At 36.0% G+C, this 13,227-nt stretch overlaps 1 protein-coding gene across 1 annotated transcript; it reads left to right on the top strand.

Moving 5' to 3' along the window:
* The first annotated feature begins 10,094 nt into the window (after positions 1–10,094).
* LOC102269233 (olfactory receptor 4K3) lies at positions 10,095–11,000 on the top strand. The gene has a single exon (XM_005908845.3). The coding sequence runs from the start codon at positions 10,095–10,097 to the stop codon at positions 10,998–11,000; it is 906 nt and encodes a 301-aa protein (XP_005908907.3).
* The last annotated feature ends 2,227 nt before the right edge of the window (positions 11,001–13,227 follow it).

Here is a 13,227-nt window from a genome sequence, read left to right as displayed (position 1 = left end):
ATGAGATCTCTGCTTTGAATTCTCATGACATTAAGAGAAGAAAAAATTATTAGAACTTTGGTTTAAAAAGTAAATGGAGAACAAAGGAATCTATGTCTAATAAAATATGACAGCAAATATCTTCAAGGAAAACCAGTATCTCCTGACATTTTAATGCCTATTGATAAATATCATTTAGACCAATACCATTGAAAAAGGAATACCTATTAACAAACACATTATTAACAAATATTTAGAATTCCATTGCAAGCATATCCATGGAGTATCCTTGAAAACACTAAACCTGCTTTTTACCTCATTAATACAATTAGCATCCTCATTTTAGTGATACTAATATTAAATGATATGGAAGTTTAACATGTTGGCAAAAGTTAATATGCTGAAGTCAGACCTAATATTCAAACACAATAACTTTCTGATTTCAATGTCCATGGGTTTAATTCCTACACTATATGTTCTCTCCTTTAGATCATTGCAGAACATATAAATAAGAGTTCACGAGTCTACTTTACTCTATGCTTAGCTGAGTATTTTTGCCTATATTATCTCATTTATTATTTCTAATAAAATGGTGAGATGGAAACCCAATATTCTTTCATATAAGATGAAGAAATAAGATTGTGATAGGTCAGTTAATAGAGGAATAGGTAATAGAATTTGTGTGCTTTGGTATTCAGCCCTATGATTTTTTTCCCTATCAGACCAGATCAGATCAGATCAGTCGCTCAGTCCTGTCCAACTCTTTGCGACCCCATGAATTGCAGCACACCAGGCCTCCCTGTCCATCACCAACTCCTGGAGTTCACTCAGACTCACGTCCATCGAGTCAGTGATGCCATCCAGCCATCTCATCCTCTGTCGTCCCCTTCTCCTCCTGCCCCCAATCCCTCCCAGCATCAGAGTCTTTTCCAATGAGTCAACTCTTCACATGAGGTGGCCAAAGTACTGGAGTTTCAGCTTTAGCATCATTCCTTCCAAAGAAATCCCAGGGCTGATCTCCTTTAGAATGGACTGGTTGCATCTCCTTGCAGTCCAAGGGACTCTCAAGAGTCTTCTCCAACACCACAGTTCAAAAGCATCAATTCTTCGGTGCTCAGCTTTCTTCACATTCCAACTCTCACATCCATACATGACCACAGGAAAAACCATAGCCTTGACTAGACAAACCTTTGTTGGCAAAGTAATGTCTCTGCTTTTGAATATGCTATCTAGGTTGGTCATAACTTTCCTTCCAAGGAGTAAGCGTCTTTTAATTTCATGGCTGCAGTCACCATCTGCAGTGATTTTGGAGCCCAGAAAAATAAAGTCTGACACTGTTTCCACTGTTTCTCCATCTATTTCCCATGAAGTGATGGGACTGGATGCCATGATCCTCATTTTCTGAATGTTGAGCCTTAAGCCAACTTTTTCACTCTCCACTTTCACCTTCATCAAGAGGTTTTTAGTTCCTCTTCACTTTCTGCCATAAGGGTGGTGTCATCTGCATATCTGAGGTGATTGATATTTTTCCCGGCAATCTTGATTCCAGCTCGTGTTTCTTCCAGTCCAGCGTTTCTCCTGATGTACTCTGCATATAAGTTAAATAAACAGGGTGACAATATACAGCTTTGACGTACTCCTTTTCCTATTTGGAACTAGTCTGTTGTTCCATGTCCAGTTCTAACTGTTGTTTCCTGACCTGCATACAAATTTCTCAAGAGGCAAATCAGGTGGTCTGGTATTCCCATCTCTTTCAGAATTTTCCACAGTTTATTGTGATCCACACAGTCAAAGGCTTTGGCATAGTCAATAAAGCAGAAATAGATGTTTTTCTGGAACTCTCTTGCTTTTTCCATGATCCAGTGGATGTTGGCAATTTGATCTCTGGTTCCTCTGCCTTTTCTAAAACCAGCTTGAACATCAGGAAGTTCACGGTTCACATATTGCTGAAGCCTGGCTTGGAGAATTTTCAGCATTACTTTACTAGAGTGTGAGATGAATGCAATTTTGCAGTAGTTTTTGGCATTGCCTTTCTTTGGGATTGGAATGAAAACTGACCTTTTCCAGTCCTGTGGCCACTACTGAGTTTTCCAAATTTGCTGGCATATTGAGTGCAGCACTTTCACAGCATCATCTTTCAGGATTTGGAATAGCTCAACTGGAATTCAATCACCTCCACTAGCTTTGTTTGTAGTGATGCTTTCTAAGGCCCACTTGACTTCACATTCCAGGATGTCTGGCTCTAGGTCAGTGATCACACCATCGTGATTATCTGGGTCATGAAGATCTTTTTTGTACAGTTCTTCTGTGTATTCTTGCCATCTCTTCTTAATATCTTCTGCTTCTGTTAGGTCCATACCATTTCTGTCCTTTATCGAGCCCATCTTTGCATGAAATGTTCTTTTGGTATCTCTGATTTTCTTGAAGAGATCTCTAGTCTTTCCCATTTTGTTGTTTTCCTCTATTTATTTGCATTGATCGCTAAAGAAAGCTTTCTTATCTCTTCTTGCTATTCTTTGGAACTCTGCATTCAGATGTTTATATCTTTCCTTTTCTGCTTTGCTTTTTGCTTCTCTTCTTTTCACAGTTAATTGTAAGGCCTCCCCAGACAGCCATTTTGCTTTTTTGCATTTCTTTTCCATGGGGATGGTCTTGATCCCTAGAGATACTGAATATCTCTAACTCTTTAATGCTATTCAAAAAATCCACATGCACATACAGAAGACCAAATGTCACCATTCTTATTTAACACCATTATTTTGTTGTTTAGTTTCTAAATCATGCTTGACTCTTTGCAACACCATGGACTAGTAGCCCTCCAGGCTCCTCTGTCCATGGGATTTCTCAGGCAAGACTACTGTAATGAGTTGCCATTTCCTTCTTCAAAGGGGTCTTCCTGACTCAGGGACTGAACCCTGTCTCCTGCGTTGGCAGGCAGTTTCTTCACTGCTGAGCCACCAGGGAGCTCCATTTTAATACATTGTCCCAAAAATTTGATTTCTGTTAGTTAAACTGCTATGATCTCATTTTATAAAAATTTAGACTAATTTCTACATAACATCTAGCCTGGAGAGAAATGAGCAAAAACTTAGTGTGTGAACTGCAGCATTCTCTTTTACATAAGAATTATACATTTACCTAAAAAAGGGAAAGGTACACATAAACCAAGTATGATTTTGAAAAAAATAAGCTAAAACAAAGTCGATAACTAAAGTCTTTATTCATAATGGAAAATGATATTTTCTCATTTATCTTTTTAGTATTAAATTTTATGCTATTTTATCATACAGGTAAAATTCACATAATGTGATGCAAATCATTTGAAGAGTACAATCCAATGGCATTTAGTACATTCACAGTACTGTTCAATCATCATTTCCTCCCAATCATTGTCCACTAATAAGCCCCTGGCACTTATTAGTCTGCTTTCTGTCTATATGAATTAACCTATTCTGCATATCATACACAAAAAGAATCAAATCAATTATGTTGCTTTTAGTGTCTGGCTTCTTTCATGTAGCATAACGTTTTCAAGTTTAACCATATCGAAATGTGTATTAGTGCACTGTTCTTTTTTGTGGTGAATGATATTCCTTTGTATGGATTACCACATTTGTTTATCCATTCATCAGCTGATGAACATTTGGATTGTTTTCACCCTTGGCCATTGTGAATAGTTCTACTCTAAACATTTGTGTACAAGTTGTTATTTCAATACCTGCTTTTGTTCCTTTGGGATTAAATACTAGGAGCAAAACTGATGGGTTGTAGGATAATTGTATGTTTAATTTTTTAAGGAACTGCAACGTAAGAAGGATACCATTGTATTGACATTTACTTGACATTTTTCTCATGATTATACCAGAATCATGGGCTCAAGGAAGGAACATCACAGGTAAAGTCCTATTTTCATCACTTCCTATCAAGGGTCTATACCATCAACATGATTTATACTGCTAACGTTGCCCTTAATCATATGACTGAAATGTTTGTCAGTTGCCTCATTGTAAAGTTTCTTTCCTTACTATCCACAATGCACTTTTTGAAAAAAAAAAAAAAAATCATTATACTCGGCCAATACTTAAGGAATAGGAAGCTAAGTTCTCCTTGTATAGGACAGCATAATTTTTCTGTTATTCTTCTACATGGGTGATTTCTCTTCTACCTCATGTACTAATTTATGTAATCATTTCTATCTGTATGAAATCATGGATTTTATTTTATACTTTGGATTATAATATAATACTGCTAATTATAATCTCTATATATATTTTATATTTATGTATATAATTATTATTATAATCTAATACTGGGAGATTTTTTATTTGCCTCCTAAGTCCCTTTGATGTACATCCACATCAAAGTTTGTGATTTTATGTATGTTTGAGCACTTCCTGATATTCTAAGATTAAAGGATGCTCCAAGATTATTTTGTACCTTTCTTCCTCATTCTTCCCTATTCCTACAATAGCCATTTCTCCAAAGATCCTTGGCTCCTTTTACTGGATTGTGGCATTAGAAGCAAATTTGAATTTATTGTTACTACAGTGTCATTCCTTTTAGGTCCTCACAGAAGATGCAGCGAATGTCTAAGTCCATATGTCCAAAACTACAGCATCATAAAAAGTAATTTCACCATACTAAAATCTCCTATGCTTCAGCTATTCATCCATCCCCCGAATCCCTAAGAATCACCTACATTTTCACTGTCTCCATAGTTTTGCTTTTTCTAGCATGTCATATATGGGGAATCATATAGTATGTAGACTTTTCAGATTGGCTTATTTCATGTAGCAAGATATTAAGAATTTTCTATATCTATTCATGACTTGATAGATTACATCCCTTTATTGTTGTATAGTATTCCATTATAAGGATGTATCACAGTTTGTCCACTAACATATTGAAGGAAATATTGGTTATCTCTAGTTTTTGATAATTATGAATAAGCTGCCACAAACATTCAGGTTTTGTATGAACAGGATTTTTTAACTCAGTTTGGTAAGTACCTAGGAGTACTACTACTTTATCACATGGCCATAGGATCTTTAGCTTTATAAGGCACTACAAAGCTATCTTTCAGATGTATGTCCTTATTTAGAATTGTATTAATCAGGCTAGAGATTCCAATATATTATTATTTGGTTGGCTGCCCCATTTGATTTCTTTGCTTAAAAGCCTCATTTCCTAGAAGCTGTAAGAGTATAAGAATAACAGCCTTGCTACCTTGATTAACTGAATAGAATCTTGTCACCATCCTCTTCTACTGTTGTGTCACCTAGAAATTTGATGAAGCTAAAACATGGGATTCATTTCTTCCCTAGAACACATAGATTTACCAGGTAGATAAGACAGTGACTATGTCTTATGACAGTTTACATAAATGCTTGGAACCTGTCCAGAGTCCCCCATCACTAGGGAATAGTGAAATGTCTGTTTATCAAAAGTTCTCTAACAATGAGAAGGAAAGGAAATGAACAAAAGTCATCCTTCAGATACACTGCATTATAGCCACCCTTCCTTAATGAGTTTATATGCAGCTGAGATGAAGTATTTTGACTCTGCCCCCTCCATATTCAAGGACATTTTAGTATAGTTGTCATATTTATATGTTTGTGTACCCTATGTTCAAGAATACTGGACTTGAAGTAGTTTCCTAATTTACCTTGGGTTTCTATTCCTTAAATATAGTCAACTATACTTTAATGCACAGATGTTCTAGGCTAAATGTCAAGACAGAGGATCTTCCTATGCCTGATCATCAGCCAAGCTGACCAGTGGTGGACTGACATCACTGACACTATCCACAAAGTTAATGTCAAGCCCAATAATCCCATCTTTGTACCTCATTGTCTTTTCACATCTGCTTTCCAAAACACAAGCATCTATTCCTAAAGTGTGAAGAAAACACTAAAAATGTGTTGTTACATACATTTCTCTCTAAATTTCTCTAAAAGCAACCATTTACATTGACTGACGGATATTTAAGCATAAATTGATTTTATATAAATTGGAATTTAAAACACCCTTACATATACTATATATTCCACAAAGCAAATAAGACTCCTCCATAACATATATGCTGACATATGCATATGTAATTGCATGGAATAACCACTAAAGCATGGATAACTTTTTTTCTAGTGAAAAAAGTAATAGAGATGGGTAGAGACAGACTATCACATTTCCTTCTCAAGCTTCTAAAATGTTGGAATCTTGTCAATAATATTGAATTTATATAATAGTCCCTAAGTGAAAAATAAATGTAGGCTTCCTCTATTGCCTTTTGTCTTGTAGAATATTGATAATATTTCCCTTTAGTCAATGGTAGCATCTCCCCAGGTGGCGCAGTGGAAGAATCTGCTTGCCAATATAGGAAATGCAGAAAAGACATGGTTCGATTCCTTGGTCAGGACGGTGCTCTGGAGTAGGAAATGGCAACCCCCTGCAGTATTTTGCCTGGAAAACTTCATGGACAGAGGAACCTGGTGGGCTGCAGACCATGAGGCCACAAAGAGTCAGACATGACTGTACAACTGTACCTTCACAATACTCAATGCTAAACCAAGATCATGTTCAAATAATCAGAAATTTTTAATACTTCATAATATTTCTAATCTTCATTGAAACCCAACAAAACCAGCAGTTAAGGCTGTTTCACCGTGGACATAGGACAGCAGTAACTAGGTCATCTCCCTCTGCTGATCATCTCCTATCCACCCACTCAAGTCATCTGGAATTAGACATGACAACTTAGTTCTGGAATAATATTTTTTCTTTTTAAAACAGTAAGCAAATAGATGTTTTAAAACTGTGCTTAACTTCCACCAGTAGAACTTTTATCATTGTCCCCACAGGTCTCTTTCTGACGTACACAAAAGGAACACTTTCCAGGTGAACTCTCAATTCAGAGAGACTCAGAATAAAGTGGTCCCAAAGGAATATAGCTTGGTAGTCTCCTATCCCAGAGGCCACTTTCTTCACTAAATATATGTCTCACAGTCCCGCATGAATGCTGATCACAACAGAAAGCAGATTCTGTTTTGAGGAAGTAATGATTTTTTTTCAGATTCTAGTTTAGAATATAAACAATGCTTTATTCTTGGGAAAAAAAGGTAGTCAAATATGGTGTCTCTCTGGTAAGGATATAGTCTATATGCTCTGTAAATATCTTAATTTCTCCCTTAGTTCCCTTCCTTTATCACATTTAAGAGGATGTTTCATATCATATTTCCATATGTGCTAATTAGGATGGTTTGGAATTGCTGTATACCTTCCAATAATATCATGGATTTCTTCTCCCAGTTACATGCTGGGACTTCTGGACTCCCTTCAGCATCAAAAGGAGTACCTTCTATACAGCCTTACAGCTCCCTTTTTGAGGATGCATTCATGTCCTCACAGAGCCATAATCATTGGTGTCTACAGTTTCCCTGAATTAAGGGAAACTGTGTTCTAGACACAGGTATGTAACTGTAATTAACAGAAATTTCTGAATATTGAGAAAAGTGATTGCTATTAATTTAGCTCAGGAAGAAAAATGACAAAGAACACAAAGAGAAATCTCTTAAAGTTTGTAACAGTCAATAGTTACCATGTAAATGGAATTACACTCTTGAAACTGAACAGAAAGATACACAGAATGACAGCACAAAGGAAGGACTGGCATCAGAGAGCACTGGGATTGCACTCCAGTTATGCTCTTTCTCAGCTCTGAGACTCTAACAGGTTACACTGATGGTCAAACTCAGAATAAGATGTCTTTCATGGGCTTATTGTGAAGATTACTTTAGATAATGAAGGTGAAAATTTATAGCACAGGGGAGCTAGTCAGAGAGAGACAGGGAGATACAAAGTAGAGAGACTTAATTTATGTATGATACTAAAAATAGCAGCTTAAAAAAATGAGAATTGTCTCCTTTCTTTTTTACTTTAATTATCCTAACTTTTGATTCTTTTTTGTGTCTTGCTTTAACTCATTTGATTTTACAACTGTACTCTTAACATCTTTAGATTTACTTCTCCCATGTAGTATGTGCTTGAAAATTAAATATAGTAGCTCAGCTGGTAAAGAATCCACCTGCAATGTGGGAGACCTGGGTTTAATCCCTGGGTTGGGAAGTTCCCCTGGAGAAGGGAAAGGCTACCCACTCCAGTATTCTGGCCCGGAGAATTCCATGGACTGGAATAGCCCTTGGGGTCACAAAGAGTCAGACATGACTGAGCAACTTTCACTTTCATTTTTCATAATTAATTTACCAGTGATACTTTATCTTTTGTAATTCAACTAAAATAATATTAACAACATTTACAGAAATTAGGTGAGAAAGTAGGCATAACCTTTTACTTCTTTAGTGTAATCTCGAATGACTGCAATCCACTTTTTTTTCACTGAAGTGCTCAAAAGTGATTACAGTTCACAGTAAGAAAGCATTCAATAAATTCCTGTTTACCTTATCAGAAAAAATTAAAAATCCCTTCTACATCTAGTGTTTTCTAATTCTGTTCTTATTTTCATCCCTAGTACGTGATAACTGTGTTGATTTAAACAACAAACATATAATCAACAACAACTTCAATTACAGAAAACAGGGAAAGTAAACCAAGACTAAAGGAAAGCAAAATCAGAAGCAATGAGTGCCAAGAGCAGTAATGCAACTTCATACAGTTTGGGAAGCACGTATCTTCTTATCTCAATTACAGGCTATGTAGCTTTGAATTTCATGAACAGAATACATTTCTTCCTGATGCTTGTGATTTACTCCTTATGCATGCAACATGTATTCTTCCACATTATCGTTGATTAGCTTATCTGCTCTTCTTGGTAAAAAAATTTTGTTCATTTTATCAAAACTAGTATTAATATCTCTTTTTTACTGGATCCATTGATTTAAATTATTATTACTCTTCAATAATGTGTTAAATATTGAGTTTTTCAAATTTATGTATAATAAATATCTTTTTACCACACAGCTTCAAGATATTAATAAAATGTCACTTTTTGTATTATTTTTTAGGTTCCACATATGAGTGATATCAAACAGTACCGGTCTTTCTCTGGCATTTCACTAACTAATACTTTATAGGTCCATCCATGTTGCTGTAGATGGCAGAATTTAAGTCATTTAATATAAGTCAACTATACTTCAATTAACAAATGCAAATACCATTTTTTTGAAACCACTATTTAACTCAGGTCTGCTGTATTGAATAGATCATCATTCTTGATTCACAGTATATTCTCCTAATTTTTCCATGTCCATTTTGAGTTTGTTTGCTTGTTTATATAATAATAAAACTCAATGGCACCCCACTCCAGTACTCTTGCCTGGAAAATCCCATGGGCAGAGGAGCCTAGTGGGCTGCAGTCCATGGGGTCGCAAAGAGTCAGATACGACTGAGCGACTTCACTTTCACTTTTCACTTTCATGCATTGGAGAAGGAAATGGCAACCCACTCCAGTGTTCTTGCCTGGAGAATCCCAGGGATGGGGGAGCCTGGTGGGCTTCCGTCTATGGGGTTGCACAGAGTCGGACACGACTGAAGTGACTTACCTTACCTATACCTATGAAACATTCCCAGTCCAAGCCCTAAACAGATGATAATAATGGACAACTGCTTATGTGTTCATCCTCACGCAGAATCTTGGCTTCCCACAATTGAGGTTACATTTTGGGACATAGTTTTATTATTTATACAAGTTCCTGCAAAATATACTGTTATTTTTGTAGTGCTCTTCATCTTATAAAATTTATGCTGAGAGGATCTATGTGAGGCTTTTTATTTCTTTATTACTATATTTTACTAACACACATTCATGTCATTTTATATAGCTGTATTTTGTTAAGATTCTATCACTATGTTTATAGGCATTGCTGTAAATTTTCCTTGTATACAGATACAAGAATTTACATTGAGCATACAAATGGGAGTGAAATTGCTGTGAAATATATGTATATTGAGCATTAAAAGAGAAGTCCAATTGCTTTTTACAGTGATTATGTAAGTACTCGCTTGCATTAGTAGCACATAAAAAACACACTTGATGCACAGACTATTTAGAAAATCTATTTTTACATCTTTTCTTCAGATAAATTTAGAAGACACGGAACAGAATGGAAGAAGCAAACCAGTCTGTGGTATCTGAATTTATTTTTCTTGGGCTGTGCGACTCATGGGACCTCCAGGCCTTCCTCCTAGTGGCATTTTCTTCACTTTACTTGATCACCATTTTAGGCAATGTCTTCATTGTGCTCCTAGTTATTGCTGACCTTCACCTCCACTCCCCTATGTACTTCCTATTGGCTAATCTGTCATTCTCTGACCTATGCTTTTCCTCAGTAACCACCCCTAAACTGATCACAGACTTTCTGAAAGAAAATAAGACCATCTCCTTTAGAGGTTGCATGTGTCAGATGTTTTTTGGACATTTTTTTGGAGGGGGTGAGATGGTGCTCCTAGTGATAATGGCCTATGACCGTTATGTGGCCATCTGCAAACCACTCCATTACTCCAGCATCATGAATACAAAAATGTGCATTCAACTAGTGACGACATCATGGATCATTGGCTTTGTGCATTCAATAAGCCAACTAGCTATAATTACACAACTACCCTTCTGTGGGCCCAGAAAATTGGATAGCTTTTTCTGTGATATTCCATTGGTGATCAAGTTAGTCTGCATGGACACTTATATTCTAGAAGTGTTGACAAATGCTAACAGTGGGGTACTTGCAACCGTTTGCTTCATTCTGTTGCTGATCTCTTACTCTTATATTCTACTTACTGTCTGTCACCAATCAAAGGGTGGGGCATCCAAGGCGCTCTCCACCTGCACTGCCCACATCACAGTGGTCATGTTATTCTTCGGGCCTTGCATCTTCATCTACCTATGTCCACTCAGCATCACTTGGGTGGACAAGTTCCTTGCTGTATTTTATGGGATCATCACACCACTACTAAATCCAGTCATTTATACTTTAAGAAATAAAGAGATTAGAAATGCCATTAAGCGGCTATGATGACTTAGATTTCTGTTGGTATTTCATCATTTCAAATTATCAGAATGTCTACTGTGAGCACACTAAATTGGCCACACCTACCCTGTTACTGAAGACTGGGAAGAGTTTCCCTATTCACATATGGAAATCATGTGTATGTCTTGATGAAAATTTTGTGTCAGTTCTTTAGGATTCTAGAATTGTTAAAATGAGTTCCTGTTTGGGACATTTGGCCAGTCTTTAAAAGTATGATTTTGATTGTTCTCAAGAATGACTTGAAATTAGTAAGAATGTTAATATTTTATATTACTATTCTATTACTTCAACACTGACTACTATATCAGGAAGTTTTCTATTATCCTATGCATTTCTTTTAGCAGAACATTTCACATAGACTTTCTCTAACATTTTCTTTAATAAGTTACTGCATTATATTGCTCTTTTTACTTTTACAAAACAATAGTCATCAATTACCTTCTATAGGCATATCTATAAAAGTAATCACTAAGCATTCCCAATCATATTCAGAAAGTTGAATCATAATCATAATCTGGATAGAGCTTTGTTCCCTCAACATCATGTTTTATTTGTGAAACACCATAATTGTCTTTAAATGATGTATATGAAATACAAAGATGGCTATATTGACAACCTTTAGAGATTTTGCTTTTTTCCTTCCAATTCATAAATTGGTTAGTCAGTTCATCGTATAGGTAGGTAAAAAAAATTAGTTTTGTAATAAACTATCCATTTAATTCATTGCAGTGTTCAAATAGCCTGTAAAAATTAGATTATATACAAAATTTGCAAGTTACTCATTACTACATATAACAAAAGAAAACTTTTCTTCAGAAATCTTCCTCAAAAAAAATTAAACAAGTTTACATTCATTTATCTGAATCCATGGATCTAGATACATCTCAAATTTATATTATTTTTTTAAGATGACATGTATGCTAGTCACTCAGTCGTGTCCAACTCTGTGACCCCAAGGCCTGCCAGGCTCCTGTCTCCATGGAATTCTCCAGGAAAGAATACTGGAGTGGGTTGCCATTCCCTTCTTCAGGGCATCTTCCCGACCCAGGGATTGAATCCAGGTCTCTTGCATTCCAGACAGATTCTTTACCATCTGAGCCTCCAGGGAAGCAAAAGATGACATGGTTCTGTGCATTTTGTAACATTCCCAATAGAAAGTCTCAAGAATAAACCCTTAAATAAAAGAATTGCTACTTGCATATGCGTATGTATTCTGACTTTTTTTTGTTCTTTTAGTCTCTCTTTACTCAGTTTGGATAATATATAGTGAACTTATCTTTGAATCCACTGAGCCTTTCTTCTGCTGTGTCCAGTCTGTTTTTAAATCAAGTCCCCTTAAATTTATAGCTGCACAGATTTAATTTTATTTCAAAACATCCTTTGGTTCTTTCTTAGATTGCTTCTCTGTGAAAATTTTTTCAGTTTTTCAACTTTTTCATGTCGCTTTAGATTATACGAGTAATACTCTTTGCTAACAATTGAGCCATCCATAGTCTACTTCTATTATTTTCCTCTTAATTATCATTTACATATCCCTGCTACTTATATATCATATTTTTTTCTATTTTAAATACTGTGTATAAAAGAATATTTAGCTCTGGCATGATATGTGTGTGTGTTAGTCACCCAATCATATCTGACCCTTTGCGATCCCATGGACTGAAGCTCACCAGGTTCCTCTGTCCACAAAATTCTCCACAAAAGGACACTGGAGTGGGTTGCCATTTCCTTCTTCACAGGATCTTCTCGATCCCAGGTTTCCTGCATTGCAGGTGGAATCTTTTCCATCTGAGTCACTATTCCTCCACAAACTATCTACTCTCTCTTCTTGGAGGCATAAAAGATTAAGGCGTGATCACTTCAATCCAGTCAAGTACTAAAGCCTATTTGAATCTGGATTGTAAATTTTAAGACTTAGTACAGCTCAGGTTTGCTCCTGTTCCTTGGATATATCCCTTCCAAGTTTGGATGATGATTCTACTAGATCTTTTTCTCCTCAGTCTGAAAGAATTCAGGTGATTCAGTTTTGCCCTTCAGAACTTTTATGCTTAGAACTTTAGACTTTAGTCTTCTTCCTTCTCCTGCTACTTTCAAGAAGTATGGAAAATTACCCAAAGAGAAATCTGGCTTTACACTGTTCTTTTTAATGAATGTACCTAACAAGAATCCATTAAAAATACAAATAAAAGCAATGAAATAATTGTGAACAGGA

This window comes from Bos mutus, chromosome 10, assembly GCF_027580195.1.
Source record: "Bos mutus isolate GX-2022 chromosome 10, NWIPB_WYAK_1.1, whole genome shotgun sequence".
Classification (NCBI taxonomy): domain Eukaryota; kingdom Metazoa; phylum Chordata; class Mammalia; order Artiodactyla; family Bovidae; genus Bos; species Bos mutus.
This window is presented reverse-complemented; position numbering and strand designations above follow the sequence as displayed.